At 39.2% G+C, this 27,455-nt stretch overlaps 2 protein-coding genes and 1 long non-coding RNA gene across 4 annotated transcripts in view; 1 reads left to right on the top strand and 2 right to left on the bottom strand.

Moving 5' to 3' along the window:
* Positions 1 to 7: 7 nt before the first annotated feature.
* Positions 8 to 7,932, bottom strand: sec22a (SEC22 homolog A, vesicle trafficking protein). 2 transcript variants are annotated; one of them, XM_007547276.2, is made up of 5 exons: positions 7,787 to 7,932; positions 6,361 to 6,571; positions 3,053 to 3,216; positions 1,595 to 1,774; positions 8 to 263 (listed from the first exon to the last, which is right to left on the bottom strand). In XM_007547276.2, exons 2-5 carry the CDS (start codon positions 6,540 to 6,542, stop codon positions 97 to 99), a joined length of 693 nt encoding a protein of 230 aa, XP_007547338.1. In that variant the 5' UTR covers positions 6,543 to 6,571; positions 7,787 to 7,932; the 3' UTR covers positions 8 to 96. The 2 variants fall into 2 exon arrangements, with proteins under 2 accessions (XP_007547338.1, XP_007547339.1); XM_007547277.2 differs by lacking the exon at positions 7,787 to 7,932 and adding an exon at positions 7,047 to 7,238.
* A 4,583-nt stretch (positions 7,933 to 12,515) lies between these two features.
* Positions 12,516 to 27,455, bottom strand: part of LOC103134823 (protein disulfide-isomerase A5-like) — an 18,850-nt gene continuing 3,910 nt past the window's right edge. Inside the window, exons 3-6 of the mRNA XM_007547275.2 lie at positions 26,909 to 27,039; positions 21,960 to 22,030; positions 14,290 to 14,424; positions 12,516 to 13,337 (exon numbers count right to left, since the gene is read on the bottom strand). Coding sequence (XP_007547337.1) covers positions 13,257 to 13,337; positions 14,290 to 14,424; positions 21,960 to 22,030; positions 26,909 to 27,039 — 418 coding nt within the window. The 3' untranslated portion in view covers positions 12,516 to 13,256. The remainder of the gene's footprint in view (positions 13,338 to 14,289; positions 14,425 to 21,959; positions 22,031 to 26,908; positions 27,040 to 27,455) is intronic.
* LOC107835719 (uncharacterized) overlaps positions 19,738 to 27,455 on the top strand; it is a 26,497-nt gene continuing 18,779 nt past the window's right edge. The window contains exon 1 of the long non-coding RNA XR_001661530.1: positions 19,738 to 19,749. This is a non-coding gene — a long non-coding RNA (uncharacterized LOC107835719). The remainder of the gene's footprint in view (positions 19,750 to 27,455) is intronic.

The raw sequence follows: 27,455 nt of genomic DNA, 5'->3' as shown, positions 1-27,455 counted from the left end.
GAGTAAGACTAAAATATGCAGCGATTGTTCATCTAAAGCAACAGAGAAGACATGGCTATAAAGACTTTATAAACAAGTAATCTGAAGATTCTTTGATTAAGTTTTTGTACCAAGTGTCCAAATGTCCCTGCAGTAAGTCCTGACCTGTAGTATGCTCTCTATAGCATGGACGCCTCTCAGCAGGTTCAGGCCTCCACAGAGGACGCTGAGCACACAGGACACAATGCCAGGGAGCGTCGCCGGCACCAACATCTGTGTGGGGGCTGGGAGAAAAAATAGACAAGCATCACACACTGTAACTGCATGGATTCGTTTCATTTCATGCAAAGTAATCATCTGTCGTGTTGGAAACACTCTGCAAGCAGGATACGGGCACGCCACCATATTGAAGACAAAAGGTGTTTGAATTCACAAAAAGTTTAGGACGTTGTAATACAGGGAAATACGTCTCGTCAGAGAACTTCATCCTCCAGGAGAGAAATGCTCAGAATCATCATTTTAGGAACAAAACGGCTCCAAGTCAACAGATGAGTAGTAAAAACAAAACACAAACAATTAGAAAAGTGGAGTTTCAGCAGGATTTGAAGCGTCTAAAATTGAAAACTGAACTGTTCCACAGAGAAAATGAGATAACTAGACATGAAACATTTACCTCAGCTCTTTTTCCTGTTAAAATAATATAACATCAAATGTGCATACAGGCAAAACAACTAATGGAGTAACACGATATTTGAGAAATTTGAAGTTTAAGAAGTATTGCATGCATACATACTGAACCCCAATGTACTCTGGTACCCCAAAACTAAATCCTTTGCTTATGAAAACACTCAGAAATGACTTCATGGTAAACCTGCTGCAATAAGAAACTAATTAATCACATGATGAATTAAATTATTCTGATTATTAATGTTGCTTAATGGGCAATTTTATTTACACAAACTTTATAATTCATTTTATTTATGGCTTCGGTTGTGTTTTTATTTGTTGTCTTTGGTTGTTGTGTTTTACTTATAGTAATAGTTAAAACATCTTCCAGCTCCAGTGTTAAGTGTTATTTGAAAAATGAAAGTTTATTAGTCTTTCACAGGGCGAACTTGTATTTTTATTCCATTATCAACATATTACTGACCATAAATGGTCTCAAAACAGCAATATTATTGGTTATCGCAATAACTACTGGGACAATTTATCATCTAGGTGGATTTGTTATCTTGACAGGTCTACTCATTAGGAAACAGACCACAGCTGTCTGTAATTAAATCTTCACAGCAGACGGGAGAAAGTCATGGAGAAGTTAAAACGGTGTGAATACTTCTGAAAGGCACCAGACTTGTACTTATCAAGAAAGAGCAAACTGGAGGTGCATTCGGGTTGACACACAAGACCTCGTATTTTTTGAGCAAGCAAAGCAAAATGCATGTCAGCAAAATGCACCAGCTCTCATCAGCACACACTCTTGAACGTTGCAGGCATTAGCGTTATTTTATGTTATGTTTTTCCACTCAACCTTCACTGAATGTGAATGGAAATTTCCAGGGACAAGGCGCATATGTTAAAAGGGCTTTTTTGTGCGCGGTGGCAGCTCGAGTCCTACCTATGCCCTTGTATTTAGAAGCGGCTCGCACCGAGAATCCATTGATAGCCTGAAGGTCCTCTGGGGAAAGCTGATAGGGCGGGCGCAGCTTGATCTCTGTCTGCATGTCAGCCAGGTTGATCTTGGTGGACAGGGAGCGAGGGCTGTTGTAGCGCTGCTTGGTCTTCTGGATGAAGGTGTCTGGGGGATGACAGTCAGCACAACAACAAGGCGGTTAGTACCGCGGGGAGCAAAATAACGGGTGATAAACACTCGGCGTATAAGAGATAAGGACACTGTTTGGCGTAAACACAAGGAAGCTGAAGCTGCGGCGTCTTTGAAAGGAGTAAACATCTTTGCAGCAGAGAAACATCTTCAGTCTCAGCATGCATCTCAGATTTTACTTGTTTCCTCTGCAGAGTGCAGACAGAGGAATGTTTGTAATAAAACGGATCCACCTTTTATGGCAACGGCACGTCTCACCAAATAGCTAAAATACAAGCTTTAGTTTCAGAACAATAAATGAGTGTAGTGGGGGGAGAACAGATGGTGAGAAGAAATTGTTATTTTTAATGAAATCACCGGTGGCATAATTATAGTCTCTAAAAGAAACATAACTGTAGCTCTGTTTTAATGACTTTCCTTTTTTTATTTAAGTTGCACAAAGTGTCAAGAATTTCTAATCAATCCACATGTCTTTCTGTTTCCCTGAGGTCAACCATGACTTGGTCTCTGGGCTGGACAAAGACCAAAATCCGTCTTTCTACGGTGAATGGGCAATTTATCCAATTGTTTGTCATTACTGAGGCAAATACACTGTGATAAAGCTAAGTTAATTGTTGTTTTTTTATGCTGGTTGATGAGGTTTTATCACCATATTTAGTGATAAACGATACAATAAATGTTCACGTCTAGCACCTAATGTCCACTATTAGGAACAATAAAGCATCTGTCACTTTCTCCTCCAAAAACTCTGGAAACCGTTTTGGACTGCAAAGTGTCATTGACTTTTTGAAGTTCCAGGAGAGTTTAAATAAAATCTAATAATTTCCACTAATAAGATTGTGTGCCACCGGGTCGCCAGCATAATTATTTAAAACCTTGGTTAAAAATCAAACATCTTCCATGGTCAAGTCAGCATCCAGACCAGGATCCTATTGACCAGCTTTCATTGGTCTGCTTCCACTTTGTGAAATGTTAAACCAAGAGCTACTTTGTTGGAAAATGGCAGGTTGTACAATATTCTGAAAACATGAGTTCCAGAAATTGTTTTTCTCATCACTAAATAAATGTACTCAAATTAAAAGCATGTTTTTTCTTCACAGTGAAATCACACCATTGCAATAAAACCTTAGATTGCTTTAAGGTTTTTCACACATCTTCAGCAGCGTTGCTAATAAATGTGGCTGGCACTGTGTCTTGTTACCCAGATAATGACAGTGCGAAGCGCATTACTCACAAAATCCAAAAGAGTCTTACCGAATTCGATGAAGGAGTACGGCCGCACGGCACTGCTGATGCGTTTGGAGTCATAAGTGATGATGAACTCTTTCTGCAGCTCGTCCAGGAAGCAGAAGGCCAGCACATTGGGGTAATTTCCAGTGCAGACCATCAGGTATCCAACACCCAGCGAGTATATGAAGCTAAAAACGCAGAAAGAAGAGCAGAAAATCCTGATTTTAACGCGAGATCCTGCCTTTTTGCTCAGGTCAGAAACCCCGGAGAAATAACGAGGACGACAAATTACAAGAGGGTAACATAACAGCAGTAATGATTCTGCTGGTTAACGCTCTAATCGCAGTGCAAACAGTTTAAAGTACACTACACTGCTGTAAAGGTAAAGAAATAGGATCACGCTTTCACAGCTAATTAAACTTAATAACCACATTAACATTCACATGCACCTGTTCAGACACAATACCCATCAGCCTGGAAGCGTTACTTCATACGATGAGCAGATTACATTTCCCTGATTAAAAAACAGGACTTGCATTATCTAAACGTCTCTGCTCTCATTTGTGCTCTGAGCGAAGACGTGAAACATTAAACAGTTAAATATCTACAAACGCAAGAGGTGAATCTGCAGGACTGTATCAGACCAATCTGACAGAAAAAAACAATAATCAATAAAGAGAGACAACAAGTTACTGGTGTCAATGCGCTAATTATTAGAGCTGGAAAAAGAAACAGAAGCTTTGGTCGTTGCTAGCAGGTCAGCAGCAGGCTCGCTGACTTTCCAAAAACACTTCTGCCAGCACTTGATGTTTGTTGTCCATCTTTGATTGGGTCAGAGGGAAATCGGCACACAAATGGACTGAAGAGTTGGTTGACAGGATCCCCAGTAATCGCACAACGTGAACCCGGCACCAAAAGAATTTAGAGAAACAAATTTAAATGGGAATCCAGAGCTGTAAAATTAAATGTAGCTTGTTGCTTAATTCAGTGTGAGCGTGAAGTGAATCCCAAAGTGAGTAACTTATTGTGTTTTCATGACCGCCTAATATACTGATTTGTCTGTAAACAAGAGATGCACCAGGAAATCAGCAAGTGACCAAATAATTGTACAGTTTTCAGTGGTGAAACTCCCAGTAGGGGAGTTAAAAATCAGCCACTTCACCAGCATGTGTGCTATGAGGGTGCACTGACAGCAACAGTCATCAAAATGGAAGACTTTACCGAGTGGAGTGAGACTTTTATCATATAACAGGGAGACTGAGCAGAGGGCAACAAATAAGCTTTTGTCCATTTGAGCTTTCAGCATGTTATGGTAACGAACATATTTAGACAGGCTGGGAGCCTGTCAGAGTCGGGGTAAAGTAACATCATTATTCTTTGTTTCCCAGGGATCAAACAACTGATAGACTTCCTAAACAAACAGCGCTTAATGATCACTAAAGCTCCCTCTAACTAAAACCTTTCTGCTGGGATAAGATCATAATTTAAAATCAACAATCAAATACTTAATATATTTTGAGGAAATGGTAGCTGTTTGTTTTCCCAATGCAACTCTAGTACTAAAGTAGACCACCATGGATAATTAGGTAACTGTTGGCTACTTGAAAAAATCACTCGTATGCAACAATTTTCTCCTGATCAGCAGGTTAAAAACTGAAAAAAACCTTTTGCCCTTAAATGCATCAATGCATACTATGTTCAGTCCATGAACTTGGCACGCATTGTAATGTTTTTAAAGGTTTAGCAAAGTCGGATAAATTAAGGGACATAATGCTCTGATGCATAGCTAAAGGTTATTTTGTACTTAGTTCATTTTCTGCTGGATTCAAAACGACTGCCCCCATTTAAGGACCTGCAGCATGTGTTTTCTCTCATGTGTCACAATAGAAAGAAAAAAAAAAAAGTAAATAATTGGAATTAGCCAGAACAAAGCCAAAAAGAAAATGGAGGGAAGGCAGCCAGGAAAAGCTTCACAGGGACATAAACAGCAAAGCTTTCTTACTCACTCCTCCATTCTGTCAATAGATTCAGCAGTCTTTAGTTTCATAAAGACTCTTTATCCCTCCCAAAATGTACTTTGTGAACAGAACTCAATGCTAGTACTCCTTACTCTGTGTCATTCACTGATTTAAATAGATCAGTAAACTTACCATCTGTGCATCAACTATAGATTCAGTTAACACAATAAGCCCTTACTCACATGTGCTAGCTATATTTCCCCTCCCCCCCATCAATACCTGCTAGTTTATGAAAAGAGGTGGTGGCCTCAATAATAACGCTGCAGTAAAAATGCAAACCGACATGCATTTGCTTTATGACTGATCTGTGACACGGCTACTGTTCATGAATCAAGATTTGGGCTTTTCCAGCTTTGGAAGCCAGTCAAACGTTAATGCTCAGCGTTAGCTGGTGCATCACCATTCAATATCCCAAATGTCTTTGGACAGATGGCATGTATCACCTTCACTAATGTAATCATAATAAAAATCAATAACATCTGGCTCAGTAAATCTTAAAAGCAAGAAGCCAAGCAAAAGCCTTTGTATAACTAGTGAAATCTGCAAAGCTTTCGCACCAGACGAGCCTGCATAAATGAACTTATTAGAGAGTTTAAAGTAATTTATGATGGAATACCAGGGTATTATTTAATCCTGTCAGATCTCTATTATGTTCTAATATAGTTAACGCATAAAAACAATTAATTTAGCTTTAAGACTCTAGAGATTTTAATGCATCAAATGTCACATGAAAGCGTCTGAATGGTCGTGAACATCACAAAAAAAAAAGGCTAAGATGTGATCTCTAACAACTAAGCGTCATTCTGACCTTCACTTCAGTCATCATATGCTTCAGGCTTAAATAAATTAAAGACGGGCTAATCAAAGGGAAGCTCTTGCTGCTGAAAGGTGTAACTGTCTCATTCCCCTTAAGGTCATGTCCTGTTTCTTATCATTGCTAATTGGCGCCGAACAAACACCGCTTAAAAGCATTTCAAAGGCTTTCCCAAGAGCACCAGCTGGGCTTTCAGAATTAATGCTTTGAAACAGAAAGCCTAAAGGGCGCCCTGGCTTTAGATTTACACACATTAGACGGTACCATTCAATAAAAACGTTTAAAAAAGAAAAACAAGAAAGAAGTAGGAAAACTGTCACAGTTCCTAAAGATGAAACTGAATGATCAAAACTGCTGTTTCATATCGAACTTTATAGATTCGCAAACTGACTGCATAATGTTTTCTGACCTACTTATTGAAAGTTGACATTAAAAACAAAAGCACATGTTACCTCTTAGATGTAATATCATTTAAAGAAATGCTACAGAACAGGACGTACTTCACATTGTACGGTCCGGACTTGAGTGTGCAGCGGTCAGGGAACTGGTTGAGCTTCTTGGAGAGACCCTTAAGATGCCTCTTCGTCTCCTGGAGGTCTTTCTCCTGTTCGTAGTCGGTGGATGCTGAGAGAGGCAGACCGTCCGCGACGCGAACCACAGAGGCAAACAACACCATCGACATTTTACAGTTGAGGGTGTCCCACTGATTTGCTGTAAACGGAGGTTAAAATTCATAGTAAGACTCTTCAAAAAGGCAATTAATGACCGAACTATTCTTCATAAACAACCAAGAAACATTAGGAAAACCTGCTGAGTGGTACACAATTATACAAATATCATCTTAAATGGGGTGAGGTGAAGGCTATTTTCTTCTTGAATAGTAATCAATATAGCTGTACAATATTAATAATCAATATCACACCGTGACTGTTGGAATTTTTAATTTTGTGAAGGCATTTGTAATATCAGTTATGTTAAAAGATTTAAATTTGTTATTGTTTGACTTTTTTTATTTTTTTTTTTTACTACAAAAATGCTACTAGCTTGTACATTGTTCCAGCTGAGGGCGTTGGGCAAATTTTAGTTGAAATATAGCACACTACAGGTTAAACTTTTTAAAAACTATCGAGAGTATATGTGTTCCGACAGACGACAAATGCCAAATCACACACCTGTGGTTACTTACCTTTATTATCATCCGTTGGTGTTAAAAATACTCGTTAGCGACAACAGGATAATACCCAAAAATAGGACTTTTTTTTTTATTCATCTACTCTAACCCCACAGCTAGCTCAGGAGTGATTTCAACTAATATGCTGTTCAGTTATCCTTTTGTAGCTCATTTAAAGTGTAGTACTCATTTTAATGCAATTTAAAACCAAAACCTGGAGGTGGGGTAGTCCCTTGCGTCAGAACCACGGAGAGCTCCACGACTGAATGAAAGCACGCTGACAGGAAGTCATGTGAAACACTGACTGCATGCGTTCTCGGTGAATTAAACATTAAACCTCCCTTTTCTGCAATTCAAAGTTGCGTTTGAGTTCAACAAAAAGAGACTCTGTAGTGGCTAGTAGAATCAAAGCAAGGTTAGCTAACGCTAAAATCCAATTACATTAAATGAACTGTATCTTCATTGGACTTATGCGGACATAACAGTGCTATAAATCAAATACCCGAGTAACTGACCGATTAAAAGCACTAAAACAGTTTCATTTATTCTAAAATATCAACTCAGGCTGCAAGAAAACGGAAGGTGGTTAAGTCCTGAACCGCAGAGACCAAAGCAGCCAGCAAGGGAGCTAACAACATTAGCAGAATCGGCTAGCCCGGGAGCTAACATTCAGCTACTTTGGTTTGCTGTAGCCTCAAAGTAGAATGAATTCACATCTCAGAGAAACTGGCAGAGCTATTTGACAAAAACTGTACCTGTTGAAGAAGTTTTGCATCATGTAGTTATGTATAATAGGCTGCAATGGGCATATTACACACACAGGAAGCAGAGGTAGCTAGCAGGCAGCGACGTGAGGATGTTATCGTTTACGTGGCTGCTTCGCTTTGCATTGTGGGTATAAAAAAAAGTCGTAAGCCAAAGACACGCAAAATAAAATGCAATGAAATCATTTTTAAAATGCGTTAAATAATATAATGATGAATTTTAAGTAGCTCAAATTCGTTAATTTGTTTTCAATATAAAAATGGAAGAGGGGAATCTAAACCTTCAGATTAAGCAACAACTGCCATTTGAGAGACGAATCCTGCATACCTGAGCTGGAAAGCCTTAAATATGTTATTTGGGAGAAATCCACATTAAAGCAGGCAGATATAGGAAACTAGAAAACTGAACTTTGTAACTCTTAAGAGGGAATCCTCATAACTATCTTTTAACAGCATAAAGTCAAATAGAGGGAAAAACTGAGACAGTAATATTTAAGCAATTTAAGAAAGCTGTGAATCATGGAACCAGTTTTAGGTAAAAACATATATTTTTATCAGTGACCAGACAGGACGGCGTTGACAGCAACAGCATAAAATGATGCCTTGAAGGAATTTAGAATATTTAGAATTAAGGAAAGGTATAAAAATCTGTTTAAATTGAAACTATTTTCTAAGGCATGCTGTGGCTGTGTGAATTTTCTGTCTTTGCAAATGAGGAAAATATGCTGTATTTAGAAATGTTTTTAGCCTTTTGGAAATCTCAGAATGTAAATACTGTTAGGAATACACACAGTGACTATAATGGAGTAATGCAAGACGTACTAAAAGCATTAATTAGCTTCATAATATAAAGCTCTAAAGATCAACGCTAAGAATTTTTTTTCATTTAAAATCAGAAACAACCATTTTATAGCAACAATTTTTAATATTGAGTTTCCTTTAGCTGTAAGCCATGACCGTCAAAAATAAGAGACGAGCTTTAAGAATTATTCTGTGCAAAATGAGTTTCACTTTCCGATTTGAATTGCTGAAATGAATTAAATTCTCAATGATATTCCAATTGATAATTGGATAATTACAAATGGATATCCTTATACCTTTAATATAAAGACAGTCTATTCTAAAGCCTTTTAGAGTTACAATGCTTCTCCAAGTATCTGGTTTCATCACTAAACACCAGCAGAAAGCATGATTTTCAGCCTTTCTGATGTGGTGGCACTTTTTTTTTAGGTTATGGCTGTAATATATAAAAAAATGAATAATAAATAGTATTTATCTATTGCTTGCCAAGTTTTAGTGCTCCACTCAGAACTAAAATAGGCCATTCACTGGCATCAGCATTTTCTTCAATTTGCATCAGTTTCTCTTCAAACGTAAAACTAAAAAAAAGAGAGAGAGAGGGAGAGAGAGAGAGAGAGAGAAAAAAAAGTCACAAAGGAAATGAAAACAGCAGCACAGAAATTGTTAGTGGCCTCGTCCTTCACGCATACCTCCTCTGCAATCTCCCCAGAGCACAACAATGTGTCAGCCTGAAGGGAAATGCTCCACAACCCCCCCGTAGGCTAAGTGTGTGTGCTTGTGTGTGAGAGCCAGAGAGACGGAGGGGAAGTGGATGATGGATGTGTGCTGCAGCTGACAGGTTGATGAATATCCACAGGGTTCAGTGTTTTAATGCAGAAAGTGGCAGGTGTGAGGAAGACGGCGTCATTTGCACTGACACAGTGTAAACAAACAAACAAATATACATATATATATATATATATATGCATGCACAATCAAGTAATTCAGATGCATAAATGCAAATTTTCAATTAGATGTGATCATAGCTTAAGGAATTCTTTACATCTACCATATGTGGTGACACTTTATTTGACGGGGTGTGCACAAGAGACTTCACTACCATGAAGATGAAGGAATCTTCAACATTTATGACCGTCATGAAGTGTCATTTGGCAAGTAATGACACTTTTAATGCAAAGTTGACAATTTTAATTGACTTTCAATGCAAATTTGAATGCATCTTTGCATTAAAAGTGTCATTATTTACAGAATAATGCAAATGCATTATTTAATGTAGTTGTGTATTTGTCAAAAACCAAAGAAATTAAATTAAAAGATCATAATTTGATTTCCTTGTTTACAAAATGCATTCAAACTATGAACTCCCACCATTTCACTTTCATTCTATAAACAGACACCATCTGCTCTGATGAGATTTTTTGGGGGGGCTAACTATCAGATATATCAGCAACACGAATGTGGAGATTTTCCATCTGGTCGATTTGCTTCAATTTTTAAAGATTCTAAGGATAAAAAAGAAGAAAAGGAAAATAAAAGCAAGGACAAACCTGCATCAACCAGGACGGTCCACTAGCTCAGCAACCCAACAAGGTTATTCTGACAGTCCGGCTCCACTTTGTTATTTTTCCTGCTGCAATAAACGTCAATACCAAATTCACAAGTAATTACTTCAACATTTAGAAAAGAAAAAAAAAAAAAAAACTAAAAATGCCAACATCAAGGAAATGATTTACAAAAAAAGAACCATTTATTCCATAGAAAGATCAAACAAAATGTTGGAAATGTTTGGCTTTATTTTACTTTCTTACTGCAAGGGTCAAAACTGTACATATGGCTGGGCACAGAGGAAAAACAAAAAAAAAAAAAAAATCAACAAAAGGCAACAATGACTTCTTGGCATAAATTGTGAAAAATACCCACAGAACATGAATACCTTTGGGAAGAAACCTCTCGATTATTCAACAAACGTACACACCATCAGTGGGGCGGCTGCTGAACATCAACTGGTGGAAAGATGAATGAAAGGCAGTTGCTGCTTAATGAGATGAGGACGCCACCTTAATTACAGAGGCACGTCCTCTTCCACCCCACTGCATGAAACACTCATGGACGATCACGCAGACAATGAAATTACAACTGGGTATAAAACCATGTTTGGTTCCAGGCAGAACATTTCAGCCATTTCCACTGGAACAAGTTATTCAAAAATATTGTTTTTTGTTGTTGTTGGTTTTTTTTTACAATAAAGGGTTCAGCAACCTCTACTAACAACACGCCTCAATCGATTTACGAAGGGGGGAAAAAGAGAGGGGAAAACAAATGAAACGTGTGTTTTTGAGATACAAATGTAAACAATATTTAGTACGGTGGCCTAAGGGCTCAGAATGATTCAGCTGGAAAGAAGCAAATTCGTTCCCTTTTTAACTGCTACGCTATCCCTGAGAACCGTGTTTGTATCGACGGAAAAGGTTTCGATTAATAAACACAAACGGAGCAACAGACAGGAGTTCGAATGTTAGGAAACAAACAAAATTTAAAAAACGAATGATTTTGGGAGTAAAAAGGTGTTAATGATGAATCAAATTTGATGCAGCGGGATGAGCGTCTGGATGTGTTCAAGACGAGGACAGGCGGACGTGGACTGGAACGAACGCAGCGGCGACGTTTCAAAGAGTCAGTGCAAGCAGCAGCGTGGACACACACAGCAGGCTGCAGACCCACGGAGCTGGCTGCTCAAGTAGGAGGTCCGAAGGGATCCAGCTCTGCATTTCGATCCACTTCAAGGTAAGATCTAAATAGAATCACTGCCTACGATACATCGCCCTGCAAAAAGTATTTCGTTTCTTTTCCACATTTACTCGTGCTACAGCCACAAACGTAAAAACTACTCATTTGATTTTATGCAGCAGACTAACAATTGAGAAGTGTAGCAAAAGTGATACGCGGTTTTGGTTTTGAAATAACACCTGGAAGACTTGGTGTGCGTGTATAATCTGATAATATGATGCCCCTAAATAAAAACCGGTGCGACCCGATTGCCTCTAAAAGTCACACCTGACACGCTGGCGGAAGCTGTGTCCTTTTCAGAAGCAGAGGTGGCGCCCACGGTGAAACACGGCGGCGGCAGCATCATGCTGTGGGGATAAGCTTATTCTAAAGGGACAGGAAAGCTGGTCAGACTGGGGCAGATGTTCACCTTCTAGCAAGAATAGTTAGCATATTTGTTTCTTACAATGGCTCAGTCAAAGTCCAGAGCTAAATCCAACTGAAAAGCTGTGGTAAAACTTATTAATTGCTGTTCACACATACATCCAGTCTGACTGAGCCAGAGTTACTTTGCCAAAAAAAAAAGAGTAAAGAATTCAATCTCAGATTTGTATTTTTAAGAAATTTTGAAAACCATGCATCATTTTCCTTCCACTTCACAACTTATTACTTTTTGTTGGTCCATCATACAAAAAAATAATAATAAAATGCCCAAGAAAGTGTGTTGAATGTTGATGTGACGTTCGAAGGGAGGGAGTACTTCTGTAAAGGAACGTCGGAAAAAGGTAACTTTCATAATTAAACCCAAAAACCTTTGGTAGCTTCTATGCTAATGTAAAGGAGCCCTCCACCTTGTTAGCATATTCATGAAACCTCGTTATGAGCGAGCAGTAAACCGAAAAGCCAGAGAGAAAATATCAGCACAGCTGTGAGTGATAAACAGATGATTATGTTACTCGGACTGGTTCAAGTTGCAGTCGCACCAGGCCTCCGACTCTCTTCCACTCATCTTCGTCGTTTTGCGGTTTCAGATAATTCACATTCTTCAATTTTTAAAAGGCCACCATTTTGGAGACGGAGACAGAACCTTGACTCTTCATTCCCCATGTTGCCTAGTTTGGATCATTACTGATTGTACAGCTAAAAACTTTTCTTTTTTTTTTACAACAAACCTTAGAAAAACTATGATTTGGATCTCAGCTACCTTACATGCCTCTCTATTGGTCCTTGCTAAAGGCCTGGGAAAATGTCAACCTGATGACGCCACCAACCTGAACCGGATTTAGGCAGGAATGGAAAACTAAATGGAAACACGTGACTTATTTATTCTAAATGATCTTAAAAACAAGAAAGACAGAAAAGAGAGAAATTGACGCACTAAATAACGTGAAAAAAAAGAAAAAAAATCAGCATGGATCATCTGTGAAGACGGTGCCAGGTTGAAAAGAATCAGATGAAAGCCTCTTGCGGAGCGACGGAGGATGCATCGTCCACGTTGAACTCCACCACAGTCAGATCGCACAGACTCCCACGGGCAGAAGCAGGGCTCACTTTTGCATAGATAGGGTGTAGCTTTTAACATGTTCAAGTCACAGTGATTGGGCAAAAAAAAAGAGAGAGAAAAAAAAGAACAAAACAAAAACAAACAGAAAAAAAATCACTTTTTTTTCTTTTATATCTATTTTGTGCCCATCAAAATATCCATAAGAAAGAAGTCTCAAGTGGTTGGTCAGTACTCTGTTGGTATCATTACAAATGAGATCACCATGATATAAAAAAATAGCCTTTCGCTGAGGTCATTGAGTCTCCCACTTCAGTGCCGAAAGGGCCCTTGCCAAACTCAAGGGTCACAGTGCATTGCCCTCCCCGCCCCCGCGCGGTCCCCCACTCCCCCTCAGAGCTCCTCCTTCCTCTTGACCACCTTCTCCTGGTCGCGGCCTCTGAGGTTGCGCATGAATCCTATGAAGCCTGCTTCCTGCAAAGTGAAAGAATGATTAGAAAAGTTCAGTTTGGGTTAAGACTTCCCAGAGTTCAGTGCATTAATGAGTCTTTGTAACTTTGTAATTCAATCTTGTGTCATTATGCTTTACTTCAAGCTGGCCTGCCCGCACGATGAGAAAGTACCCAGCCGTGCCAGGTTACAGCTTCCTCTGCTTTGCCAAATCAGAAATATCGAGATCCACCTGCCATTGTTTCAGCTGCCCTTTATTTAATGGTCCGCTTGAAGTTCGACTGCAGCTCTGCATATGGCCAAGGCAATCCGCTGTAACAGCTTTTGCCATAAATAATTCATCTAAGCTGATATTTTTACATTAATTAAATGAGATTCGGGAGTTTAGCTTTGCAGCTAATACCACATTTCTCTCAATGAATTATGCTATTATACATATAAGCACAAGGTTTCCAACAGAAAACTTGCTAAGCCTGGTGGCTGTGTGCCAGGCCAGTCATTCGTCCAGCGGCCCGTCGTATTTTTGAGTAAAAAAATTATTTTTAGTTGACAGGAAATTTGAAAATATCATTTGGTAGTCATGTGATATTAAAAGGTTGGAATATTAATACCTGAACACCAACTACAAAGGCTTAGCCTGGTGGGGGGGGGACAAGTAAAGCCTGGTGGCCCGCCAGGCTTATTTACACTCAGGGAAACCCTGGAGCATCATCCAAAAACAGACACAGGAGTTCTGTTTTAAAAGCATGTAGATCGTTAAAATTGTAGGGTGATGAAACTAAAGTGGAACCGTTTGAGCTTCATGGCCACGGTTACATTTAGGGGGAAGTACAGGCGTGGCAGCGTCCTGTTGTGGGTCTGCTTTGCCGCAGGAGGAACTGGTGAAGTAGTTCTAATTGTGACACCCATCCAGTAAAGTCTGCTGTGATTCAGACAAGTGTGTTAAAACACTGGTGAGACCAAAGATGGAGCTTACCCCGCGATCTCCGTTGTACTTTTCCACAAACTTGCCGTAGTTGTAGTGGTTGAACGTTGGGTAGCCCTCCACCCCCTCCTGCTTGCAGAGGTCATGGTTCAGTCCTTTTGTGCAGTCCACAGCAGCATAAACAATCTAAGCGAAAGCAACGCCAACGGTCAGAAAACTCAGATCACACAACTATGTTTTAATATTTCAATAGCATACATGTTAGCGTGTGGTCTGGAATAACTTAAGAGACCACTTAAAATCACCAGTTTCTCTGATTTTCCTTTTTATAGGCATATGCTTGAGTAAAATGAACTTTGTTCTTTTATTCTATGAACTACTGACACCATGTATCTGAAATTACAAGCGGAAATTTTGTATATATTTGCAGAAAATGAGACATGGACAAAATAACAAAAAGGACGCAGTCCTCTCAGACCTCAAATGATGCAAAGAAAACGAGTTCATATTCATTTAGAAACAACAAAACTAACGTTGGAACTCATAAATCAGTATTTGGTGGAATAACCAGGAGGTTTTCAATGGGGTTCAGTGCAGTGGGATCTTAATTTTTCCAGAACTGTATATATAATAGAAAAAAGTACAATTTATAGTTGAAAATAGTTGAGTCAACCATCTTAGTCAACATTCTGTCAATGTAAAGTGGTACAAAAAGGTTTCATTTAGCAAGCAACTATGTTTTACTTTTTGACAATGACTTGTGCATGTTTCATTCCGGTGCTGAGTTAAAGTTTGTTTTTATGAAGAAGAAACACAATTTTCATATTAATACTTTAAGTGTGTGTGTGTGTGTGTGTATACTTGTATGTAATCTATAGAGGTCCATTATAACCATTTTCATCAACAAGTGGAGGTCTTTTGTGGAACGTGATGACATTTTCCTGATCTTCGTGTTTTTCCAAGTAGAATGTGCTCAAATTAAGGATTATTTGTTTATTAACACTGTGGCATGCCTTTAACTTGTCTCCAGTTGCCGTGGTTACGTACTGTTATCTTGCTGTCTTATTACTAGTTAGTATTCTGATAGCAACCAGTAATTCAAGAACAACCAGTACTGATTGTAATTCAAGGGTTCGGGGTAAAGTTTAGTTCCAAGGTGTGAATTGAGGTTTGGTTGGGGTTTGGCTGTAGAAATGAATGGAAGTCAATGGAAAGTCTCCTCAAAGACAGCGAGACAAACGTGTGTGTCTGTGTGTGCGTGTGTGTGTAATACAATGTGGAAACCATTTTCCTGACACATACTACATTGTGGGGACCCACTGCTCCTTGTGGTCCCCACAAGGGGAAACACTGTTTTTGGGTCAGGGGTCAGATTTTAGGACTAAGGTGTGAATTGAGTTTTGGTTAGGATTAGGATTAAGGTAAGGATAAGGTTTAGGCTGTAGAAATTAATGGAATTCAATGGAAAGTCCCCCCAAAGATAACCATGCAAACGTGTGTGTGCGCGTGTGTGTGTAAAAAGAGAAATCAATTCTATTCAGCAGCTCTGACAGAGGTGGTAAGGTAACCTTATTAAATATATAGACTCCCTGTTCCTTTTATTTGTTTGTAAAGTCGCCTGGTGCTCCATTTACTGAACGTGCAAGATAAAAACCTGATAACAATCCATCTGAGACAACAAAAAACCCCCAACAACAACAAGGGAGACTTATGTTGCATGGTTGTTGAATCGATTAGCAACAAGCCATCCCAATGAGGCATAAATGCCTCTCACTGATGCATAGCTCACTCAGGAAGTCCTTTTGGACAGCCCAAATGTCACCCCTCTTTCAGGATGCCGAGGGCTACACATTGAACTCGTCACTGTGAAATTATCGCTTCACGTCTGTCCGCTCGCGCATAACAACAAAATGCTGCAGAAGGAACGATACATTTGATTTTTATTTTGCACACCTTCTGTAATGTGACAAATGCTTTGTTTGGGCATTGCAAGATATATGCAAGTTGCTTCTTTATGCAAATACAACTACTGGTTGAGAGATGCTCAAGTGGAAATATGTTTATTAGAAAAGCTGCTAGGTGTCGGGTAAGTTTGTTGGGCGGCGCAACAAAAGAAGGATTTCACAGTCGTGCAATCAGCCTGACTGCTTTCTCATCGTGACGTCCTCTGCGTCTCCGAACACCTCTGAGTCGGGACAGATTGAGACCCACAAGAAAAGAACAGCGGGCGGCGGCAGAGATAACAAACGCTCGTAGCGTAACTACAGGCTCCATCCTGCTGCTCTGACCCTGCGCAATCAATCAGAGTTGTGGCGAATTGACAGGAGAAAATGAAGTTGTAGAGCTGTTGTTCTTCAAAGGGCTCCAGCTAATTTCGTTATTGATCCATCTCCAAGTGACAAAGGACTCCCACATCAAGCAATTTCACTGCATTGCTAAATTACCAGTTGGCCTGGTTTCAATCCACCCGGCGTTACACCGGGGCACAGGCCGATACACGCAGAGATAAGAGTCTGAACAAAGCTAAACGCGCGTGCTGAGCAGGTATGGATGTGCACCAGGTATCTGATAAGAAAGAGAACATAACATAGATAAAGGAGGTGCTGTAACACATACTCCCTTTGACTCATTTAAACTGGATTCAGAATAGTGATTTCACGGGAAGACGATGCATCTCCCCTGTCCTGGGTTTATAGTACGTCTTGGCAAATACACTGTTGGAAAGTGTGTGTGTGTGTGTGTCTGCATTCACAGGAACAACTCTTCTTAGATCGGACCAGTGTTTAAAAGAAACAGAAGGAATCTTGAATCTTAGTGCGTCATGATTCTCTTCCAAATCAGTAAAACTGTTAGCGCTTTACTAAGGTCTTCATACAGTGGGAACTTTCACACATTTTGTCACACTTGCAGCAGCCATTTTTGTTGTGTATTTTATTGGGATTGCATGCCGCTGTGAGTAGGCGTTTCCTAAACGACGACTAGGAAGCAGGTAAGAGACGATGGGAAAATAAAAGGAGCTGAAAACAAGACAATCCCAGGAGAAAACATGCTAGAAAATTCAGATGACTGGGAGCAGAGGTTCACTTTTTAGCGGGACAACAACTTTAAACATACGGCTAGAGATGATGTTTAAACCAAAGCATAGCCATGTTCAGCCAAAGCGCTAATAGCATAGCTAATTTGCTAACTTTTGCTAACTTTCAGTTGAATAAAGTTCGGCATCTGTGCTGAATTACCAGTAATAATCACCATATTTAGATCATTGACCAGGCACATCTCTGTTCAATAAATTACTTACAAAGCTGCACGGTCAGCAACAGGGTTAGATGCTGTTTGACAAACAGTTTTTTTAGATTACGCGGTTTTTGTCTCGCGGCTAAAGCAGAGAGATTTTTATTTTGTATTAAAACACAAGCTGTTTGAACCAGTGTGAATCTTTAATTTAGTCATTGTTTGGAATTGAGAAAAAAGACAACTCATTACAACTCCTGCACGCAGCTCCAGCCCTGCAGCATCGCAGCACAACGTGATCGTTCTAATTGTTTGAGTCTTCAAAGCGGCAGCTAAGCCCGTGTTCGTCTTTGGTGAATCAGGCAAGGGCAACTAATAGACTGTGATCAACACCAGCTTGGTGTGATGCACTGGGGTTTGGCTTGATTAATAATGGAGAGTGCCAAGTAAACACAGGCTCACTTTGCAGATTTTTACCAAGACTTCAAACATCCTCTGGCAACTGGGTGAGGGGCGGGGAGTTGACGAGCAGAAAGCAAAACTTATAGTTTTGTGTCCAAACAACAGAGATTAGATTCCTCTAGTTGGTACGTTTCACCGTGGGACTCGGATCAAGAAGCCGATCCAAACCCCACAGCTGAACAGCGAAGCGACGCCAAACCGTTTGAAGTAGCTTTGGTGCCTAGTGAAAAAAACCCCCATTTGCGTCGAAAGAGGAAAAAAAGAAGATTGGAGTCTCGATTTGTGCTTCCTTGGTACACTTATTTTTCTGTTCAGCTTTTTTTTTGTTTGTTTCTGTAATATCTGTATATGTTGCTGGTCATTATTTCTTCAACCAATTTCTTTCATTCAAATGTTGGAGCAAATGGAGAGGAATCCTTGGTGATTCCTCCATTAAGATAATCCAGACTACAGGTCTTGGCTTGTATTGGCCATGGAAGACGGATAACTTTGTGTTTCGTGTTAATTTTGGAGAACATACCAATTAGAAAGAGTTAGGGTTATTTAGCTTTCAGGTGAATCGTGTCCCTGCATGAACAACACAGGCCTAATTTCATCTTCATGGTCGACAGCGCTCCATCTCATTGAGGTCACGTCACGAGGGAACATCTGCTGGAGCCTGGAGAACCTCCGGTGGAGTGGCCCGCACCTTCTCCAGGCCCGAGAACCTCTGGGCTCAGCCGAGTTGGTGTGAAGAGGTCTGTGACTCTGCACCTCAGAACCTCAACGACCCTGGGGGTTGCTCAAGTCGTTGAGAAAGCGGGATGGCATGCCTCAGCAGACAGCAAGCTGACTTGTGAACAGCATGAGAGGCCGTTACCAAAATGTAATTAATGCTCAAAACTGACATTTTTTGTTGTGGAGTACCCACCACTGGTGTTGGTTGGCTTTTGTTTCAATACGTTGTTGGACAAGGAAACCACCACTGCAGGCTTCTCCCTCCTTCCATGAAAGGATCTCATTGTAGCCTAAACTTTTTACATTTTCCATAGATTTTATCCCAAAAGCCAAATATTCCTAACTTTTCTGAGTAGTATACAAAAATTCAATTGTTGACTTCTTCACACATTTTTGTAAAATGTGTTAAAATTACATAGATATACATTTGTAGCCAATTTTCTTTATAATTTTTAGTAGTAGTATGGAGTGTGTGTTGCAGCGTTCACCGTCTTGCTGAAGAACCACATGATGACTAATTTTCAGTTTCCTGGAAGTCCAGGAAACTGAGCTTCCAGTTAGAGTCCCAGTAGAGTTAATCAAAGCCCATATGTTTATAAAGCTAAGGCTAAAAAAATGTGTCTTTTTCAGGCGTCACTTTTTGAACAACTGGCTCGCTTATCAGTCATTGTCTAATGGTTGTTAGAGTTCTGTAACAATAAGAGTTGAACATTTCTTTTCCATCCCGCTCACTTTCCAAGGTAAAAAAAACTTCTTTGTTTCCACAAATCTGAAGACTGTTTAAGAGAAACAAGCCCTGCGTGAAAACATAAACGTAACCCAGCTAAACAGAAAATCTGGGATTAATAATTAGATGTTTTGAGAAACAACTTAAAAAGTAAAGCATATGTTAAAAAAAAGGCTTACTTTTAGAGTAGTTACAGGGCCAAAAGTTGTTTTTGTTCTCCGCTGAATAAATAAAGTTAATCACAGGTTGGATTCTCTAAGGGTTTTTGCACGTCTTTACCAAAGGTGCCGACAGGAGTGGAGAGCTCGTCAGGGTTAAACTCAGCATCTAGAGGCCGACAAACAACAGTAAGCGCTTTGGACAAAAACATTTCAGTTTCATCTGTTTATTGTTAATGTCTCAGTTATACGTTACAACGGATTGCCTCAGAAAAATCCATGAGTAAGTTGCCGAGGATATGTCACCATTTCACGCCATCTGCCAACGATTTTGAAAAATTCCAACAAATGAGATCATAACATCGCCTGAGCTCACCGAGCAATTAATGTCAAACCTCTTCACGCAGCTTTACAGCCAAAATACATTTGATTCTTTTCTTTTTTATTCGTCCCCCCCACTCTCAGTTTCAGATGATAGATTGTTGCGATGAGAATTGTGAGATACGACCCTTTTGTCTTCTCAGTGTGTGTGAGAGAGTGAGAGAGAGAGAGAAAGAGAGAGAGAGAGAGTGGGTGAGTCACAGAGTTGGGAAGGTTTGGAAATAAACCCAGGCAGTCTGAGCTTATTAACAGCGACGAGAAGAAGTGGGTGGGTTGGTGGCAGGGGGAGGGCGTAAGGACACACGGCCCAGAACGAACGGTAATGAGACGGAATGGAGATGATGAAAGATGAGCATATCCTGTTGCGACTGCATGAACCTCCAATAACCTTCAAACCCCCAAACGGGCAAAACATCTTATGAAACGGCCTGGGGTGGAACAAAGTGATCATTCTCCTGACTGCCATGTAGAGAGAAATATTAGGAACGGACGATGTTGCGCCCTAGAACAATTTAAAAACAGCAAAAAAAGAAAATCGTTTACGTTCGAGTGGAACTCGAGCGATTTTTGTGTAATAATGAAAAACTTGCAATTACGTAACATGGCTACTGGAAAGTTGCCAATGTACGGGTACAGAAAAGCCAGTTGTTTGGAATAAATGTAAGCTGTGGGAACAGCTTCTATTCTTCCCTGTCTCCGAGGTTTTCAATGTAAACTAGGAACTAAAAGGTTTGACCTCAACTTGTTATATTAAAACTTCTAAACTGAACTCAGTGATGATTTGCAGGTCAAAATTAGATTTTTCTCACGTATGCTGCGTTCACACCAAACGCGTTTTGAGCGTCAGGCCCATCTACGTGGAGGCACGTCGAGGGCCGTAAAGGCGCGATTCGAACCTTTTGACGCGTCAAGAGCGTCCAACGGAAAGCTCCGGCTGGAGCCGACGCGTCTGACGCGTCTCCCTACAGTCCTTGATCGCAAGCCAGACGCGCGAAACGCGAGGTGGAGAGCAAAATGTCGAGCGTCTGCATTCAAAGAAGGGTAACGAGTGGAACTTGAAGCGTAGGATGTGTTTTTGACGTGCATAGCGCGTTTGGTGTGAACGCACCATAAAACCATTTCGGAAGCTAAAAGTGTTCAGAGTGCTGACCAGGCAAATGTGAATTCCTGCATTCCCAGAAAGCAGCATACACCACATAAAAGCACCAAACAGGCTTAGAACTGAGTAGTTCAGTTCTGTAATTCCTCATCACGGGTGATGTAATATTGCCCTTCAGAACTGCTTTGTATCATACTCACATTTAAAACCATCAGTCATTTTAAAGATAAGCTGAAAACATACAAAAAGCTGGGTTTTTTTTGTTTTTTTTAAAATAATTTCATTTATTAAGGAAAACAAGAAATTAAACTCAACTCTGATCTATATGAAGAAAAATACTCTGCCAATTGAGAAAATAACCAATTTTGTCACCGAGGGCAACAGGTCAGATGATTATGGTTGAATATTCTCCTTCAGGACTTTCTGGGAGAAGCGCATAACCCATGGTTTTACTAACTAGGTGAGTCACCCAGTTCCTGTGCCAACAAAGCAGCTCCAGATTCATTACCAGCTTCGCGTTAGCGTGGTGTTCTTTCTCTCAAATGCTTTTGTTTTAGTTCACATCAAACGCAGCAAGATGCATTTATCTCATCAGTCCTTATAATATTTTACCAAAAGTCATGGGACTCGTCAAGATGGTTTTTGGAAGAGGTTTTGTCATTGAACTCTCACATTCAATCCCATTTCTGCTCATTGTTGTTGAGTTATGATGACGATTTAACAGTGGAATTATATTTATATTTGCTGAACTCTCTCTGATGTTAAAGTTTGTTTATGATCCAAAAGAAAAAAAGAAACAGAGGAAATTCGCAAGTGGGCGACTCTACTTCCTCCAGTTTAACATTACAAAAAAACATAATTATGCCAGCTTTTTTTTTTTTTTTTTGCAACATAACCGCTCATCACTCAACTATATGGATTTAAAATTGTGAAAAGGAAAACTAACCTTGCGGTCCTCCTTAAAGAGCTCTGCTGCTGTGGTGAAGTGAGGGACGGCGTTTTTACAGTGTGGACACCCTGAAGGGAATGAAACAGGCAGGAGAAAGTTACAGCTCATACCCATAGATTCATAAAATATTGACATGTAGGGGTTAAACGGAAAATCAGTGAGGAAATTATGTTTTCCCATATAAATACATTTGTTGCCATATAGACTCGAGCATTCCTCACTGTTGGCAAACCCCCCCAAACACCAGCTCTCTGTCTACACCCTGCATTCGTTATTCATGCACTAAATCAGCAAACATTTTACAGGAATCTCGCCAACCTCCAAAAAGGTGGAGGAAAATATAATCAGTTGCACATTAAATCACATAAAATATACAATAATCAGGAGGATTTCTTTGGATTCCAGCAACAAAATGCAAACCCGGTGTGTTTCTCTAACAGCCCGTTTGCTAATAACACGTCTTCTGCCTTCAGCTGCGGCTGAAGCTTGGCATTCTGTGGGCACGGCTCGTTTGTTTTGTTCTCTTCTTGTTAATGTCAAGTACGCAGATCTTCTCTTCTGTTCATTATCATCAAACTGTCAGAAATGTTAAGAGGTGAAATAAAAGCGAGGACGCATCTTGAGGAGAGTATTATATATGTCAACAGGCAGTTTGACATAAAAGCTTTTTGCGTGGAGAGGTAGGAGTAAATTACCGATCCAGTCAGCACACGACAGACAGGCGCTTATAATACTTTCACATTAATGGAAATGTACACAGTTTGCCGTTTTAAGTTATAAAAGAGCCAAATATTTCCTTAAAGTCTACTTAAATTATTATTTTTTTTAAATATAAATCTGAAGTAATATACCCGTTTACACCGAGTTGTTAAAAGCTTGTAGTCGGTAAACTCATTCAGAGAGGTCAGTAAATGTAGATATAAGGAACATCTGTATATGTAGCGGAGTGCAGCAGAAATTGATAATTTTTGAAAAATATTCTCCATTTCTCTTTAAAAGAGTTTATCACTATTATTTTATTTTTAGGTTTTAAAAAATAAAGAAGATCAAAACTTTTGCAAAAAGCAGATGGATACATTTTCTTCCGTGGGTTGCTATGCTGAGCAGAGTTTTCAAACTGAGAAAAAGAAAACTGGATCTACAAATTTTTTATTTTTAGCCAAAGTTATTTAGAGCCTGTGGACGTTTCTCATCTATGAAATAAAAACGATGGCATTCAAAATACTATACAGAATTTATCCCGCAAATTAATTTGTTCAATCCAAATTTGATTTGGATCAGTGCTGACAGGATTTTTGTTTTTATTACTCATGTTGAGGTTTATTTATTTATTTTTTTCATATGAGGTTATCAGTGGGTCTTTGAATGACTTTTGAAGTTGGTTTTATTCTGAGAATCGTTTTATAATTTTACTTCAACACACAGCACGATGCTTTTTGTCAATAAATGTCGATTCTTTTAAACTAATCCACTTGCAAAATGACCTGTTTTTCTTTTACAAATTCCCAAAACTTTTTCTTTACGAGAATCTTTACCTTAATTTACGAATTTTTGGCTTATTTCACAAAACATCTTTTGCTAATTATTTTCAGAATGAAAGCATTTGCAAATAAAGCAAAAACAGATTTCTTTGCAGGAGAATAAGTTTATATTTCAGTCCATGCTTAGATCACACAACAGCTTAAAAAATGCTAATATGTTTGAATGACTGTGTTTGGGTGGTTTTCTCCTTTTACACTCCTCGTTTCGGGCCTCACTTTTTTTTTTTATCCATAATGTCTTGATGAGGCATTGTGGGTAAAAAAAAAACAAAAAACAAAAAAAAAAAACACAAAAAGACATACAGTTTGTTCCATCTTAAAGTCTCAGAAAAATCTTAAAGTGCAAGGTTCTATCCAAAATTACTACAATAGAAATAAACTTCCCCTTTAAGCTCCCATGTAAGTAACCATGTAGTGCATTTAAATTTCCCCAACACCAGATCAGCGTCACAGCTCACTAAAACAATATCAAACTTCAGACGTGACATTCACGTTTAATGTCAGCATGGCGATGATGAAACGACGCATCTGTTCTGCGCCGCTTGTGTTATTCTGTTAAGCTGCTGCAATAAATAACGTCTCAACACAACAGGTTCTTTACTGAACTGTAAAAACAACTCAAAGGTCTTCTGTTAGTAGAAGCTCACATTCTAAATGCACTCGTTTACCTGCCTTTTCCATTATCAGAATTAGCCTTTGTTTGTTTGTTTGTTTTTTGTATCATTTCGCGTGAAGACGCTGGCCGCAGAGGCGCATCGAACAGCTTACACGTTTAATGAATCAAACTGTTTTAATTAACTGACCAAGCCGTTACTAAGCCGATGGTCCCTAATGATTATTGGGCAAATAAAAACAAAGCCTTATCTTAATGCATAAGTAGCGTATAGAACAGCTCTTTTATTTTAGTGATGAGTTGCCTGAGGACTAGAGACCCGTTTAATTATTGAGGCAAAAATAAATAAATAAATAAAATAAAATGAAGTGCTCAGTTTTTGGCTGGGGGAAGCAAATTATAGGTACAAGCGTAGCTGCTGCGATGATCTACTGTTTGGGTTTTTTTAAGCTACTTTTTCTCTTTTTTTCTTAACCCGTAGAAGATGATTTACACAGTTTGTTTTTAACAAAAGTAATGTTCGTTTTTATAAATGGCCACTTGTAGTCCAATTAGTCCATATAAGCTGGTTGGATTCGACATTAGAAACTATAAATACACATACATCAGCTCAAGTTTGCTATGGATAAAACCTAAATAAACCAACAAAAAAAGCATCAGTACGTGATTAAAAATCATTTAAAAGAAATAAATGATGCATTATTTTTCCAAAGCCAGCAGCAACGTAACTAACCAGAAGTCAACAGCAAATATCGATGCTGTGCAGTTTACTTTATGACTGCGTCAAAGTAAAAAATAAAACATTACGAAGCACGACAACGAGAAAGACCAGCCTGCTCTACGTTGTTAATATCCTCACGATTGATATTAATGTCAATGTTATCAAGTCATAAAAAATCCTTTTAATAGTCTCTGCTAACCAACGTCGATAAAATATCAGAATTGTAAGTATTCAGCAACCTGCTTTCGAACAAGCAGCAGACTAAACTCTTTGATTCTCATTTAGGAAATATCTTAGAGCAGACAAAAACTGAGACACTACGTTTAGTTTTTCAAGAAAAATTATTAAACAAGAGCACTTGAGGTTTATTTAGTCTTCAGTAGATTTTACAAACTACCCTCGAGTTAAAAAAATGACCCCTTTCAGTGAAAGCGATCATCATTTTTACTCTTCTGTAACTTTTTCGCCTTGCGAAAGCATTCATACGCCTTGAACTTTCACATTTTGTCCCATAAAGATCGAAAGTTTTAATAAGTTTCTTATTGGGATTTTATGTGATATACCATTATAAAGTGGAGCATAATTATAAATTGTAAGAAAAAAAAATATATACGAAAAATCTAAAAAGTATGCATCAAGCCTCCATGACAAAACATTTTATGTTATTTGTACACCATGCTGCTGCCGCCACTGTGCATCACCGTTTTGCACAGGGTTATAAAACTAACCATTTTCATGTTGGCCAAAAAGTTAAAGCTGCAGCATTTAGCTTTTATAAGAAATGTTTGTTGTTTTTTTTTTTTACATATTTGCTAAAACTGTCTCATACTTTTCTGTCATAATCTGTGAAAAGCTCCAAAAACTGCCTCAGAAACGCATTCAGTAAGAACAAAACAGCAAATTTAACCGTTGCTTCTCCGGATGTCGCAACCGCAGACAGCTAGGTGATCACATGCACCAGTAAAACATAGAAGATTTCTGCTCTGCTTTTCAAACGTCGCTAACTTTGATTTATTAGCTAGTGTCTGCTGCGTTTCATCTGAATCTTAATCAAGAGAAGCCTGTGAACCGATCAGAACCCGGCGAGCGGGATGCAGGTGGCGTGGGCGGGCAGGCGTGACAGCGCGCCGATGCTGCTTGATGTGCATCTGGACCCTTCCTTTGTAGAAGCTAACACCAAAGAACCGGCAGAGGAAGCAGCCCGGCCGGCCCGCCGCCTCCGACTTTGAAGTCCGAAAACGCAAACAAATGCATAGAAGTGCAGGAGCATCATGCGTCTGTGAGAGGATTTTATGAATGGTTATTTTCTTTTTCTATTGTTTAAAAATGCTGTCCTTTCTTAACCTGCTGATTTTTTCTTTTTTTTTGTAGAAAGGATGAAGTGTTTGAATCTAATCATGGTCTTTTCCTGCAGCCAGTCAGGTTCATGTGAAAATGTAATTACGTTTTTGCAGATACAGATAAATCTCTCGGCTGCCGGCGAAGAAATTGTTTCCTGTATCTCTTAAAATAAATTAATCCAACCTTTAACTTTGGCACATTTTATTCAGTTCACAAACTGTCGTAAAATGACAGGCTGCCGGAGACTGAAATCTCAGATTTTTCCACCACAACAAAACGAGAATTACTTTTAAAACATTAACAAAACAATGCTTTTGTCTGAGGCTGCATGTTTGAAGGCAATTCTGTATTTCCTAGACAGCTAAAGGAGATTTCCAGGGTTATTTTTTTCATATTTCAAGACCTTCCTGAAGCACTTATTAGAGACAGCCTTTTAAACTGTTGAATCCTGAAATCTATTCTCAGAAACGCGAGTCATTCCTTGTCCTCCCTGTGGATTAGGTGGAGCTGACGTACGCGCTGCAGAGAGGCGAGAGCCTCTGAGGCGCATATGGACACCGGTTTAAAAACAGAACATGATCGCACCAAAAACAGAGCTGCGATTCCACCCGATGCGTTTTCCAAATGTCAGGCTGTAGGAACGGCTTTTACTTCTGAATACATTATGCAGACAGTATATCAGGGAGAGTTGAGAGAACTAAAAAACAAAAATGTAATAAAAATGTCTTACAGGGAGCATAAAACATGACCAAAGCATGCTTCTTCTTCTTCAGAGCTTCTCTGAAATCCTCTGAGCCAAGATGGCTGACACTGGAGGGCCTGTCCTCCCAGGACTGCTCTGGTGGCGGAGGAGCCTGGGGACTGCGGAGATAAAAGCAGCTCATGAAGTACCGTCATGACAGCAACAGTCCTGTTTTAACGCGTTAGTCAGTAGTCTGTTAGCAGATATACAGGAACAAAGCACGTCAAGATTTAAAATGTGTATTTTGTACATTTTTTTAAGTTATCTTAAGTGTGATATTGAAATTTATTTGACATTTTAAAAAAAAACCCAACAGAAATAGAAGATATATGTAATGGGGGAAATATTTTCACAACACCAGAAAGTTTGATCAAGGGATGTTTAGAAATGACACAAAATTAAAAAACTACTGATATTTATGTTTTAACATTTTTTTAAAAACGATTATTTATACACCAATTGTAAAAAAAGAGGATTTTTGCAGGTTTCCTGACAGATTTAAGACCATTTAAGACCAGTATGAAGAAAATTTAAG

The sequence above is a fragment of the Poecilia formosa genome, unplaced genomic scaffold, assembly GCF_000485575.1.
Source record: "Poecilia formosa unplaced genomic scaffold, Poecilia_formosa-5.1.2 Scaffold19, whole genome shotgun sequence".
NCBI lineage: Eukaryota > Metazoa > Chordata > Actinopteri > Cyprinodontiformes > Poeciliidae > Poecilia > Poecilia formosa.
Note: the sequence above shows the minus strand (reverse complement) of the source record. Positions and strands in the feature narration are given on the sequence as shown.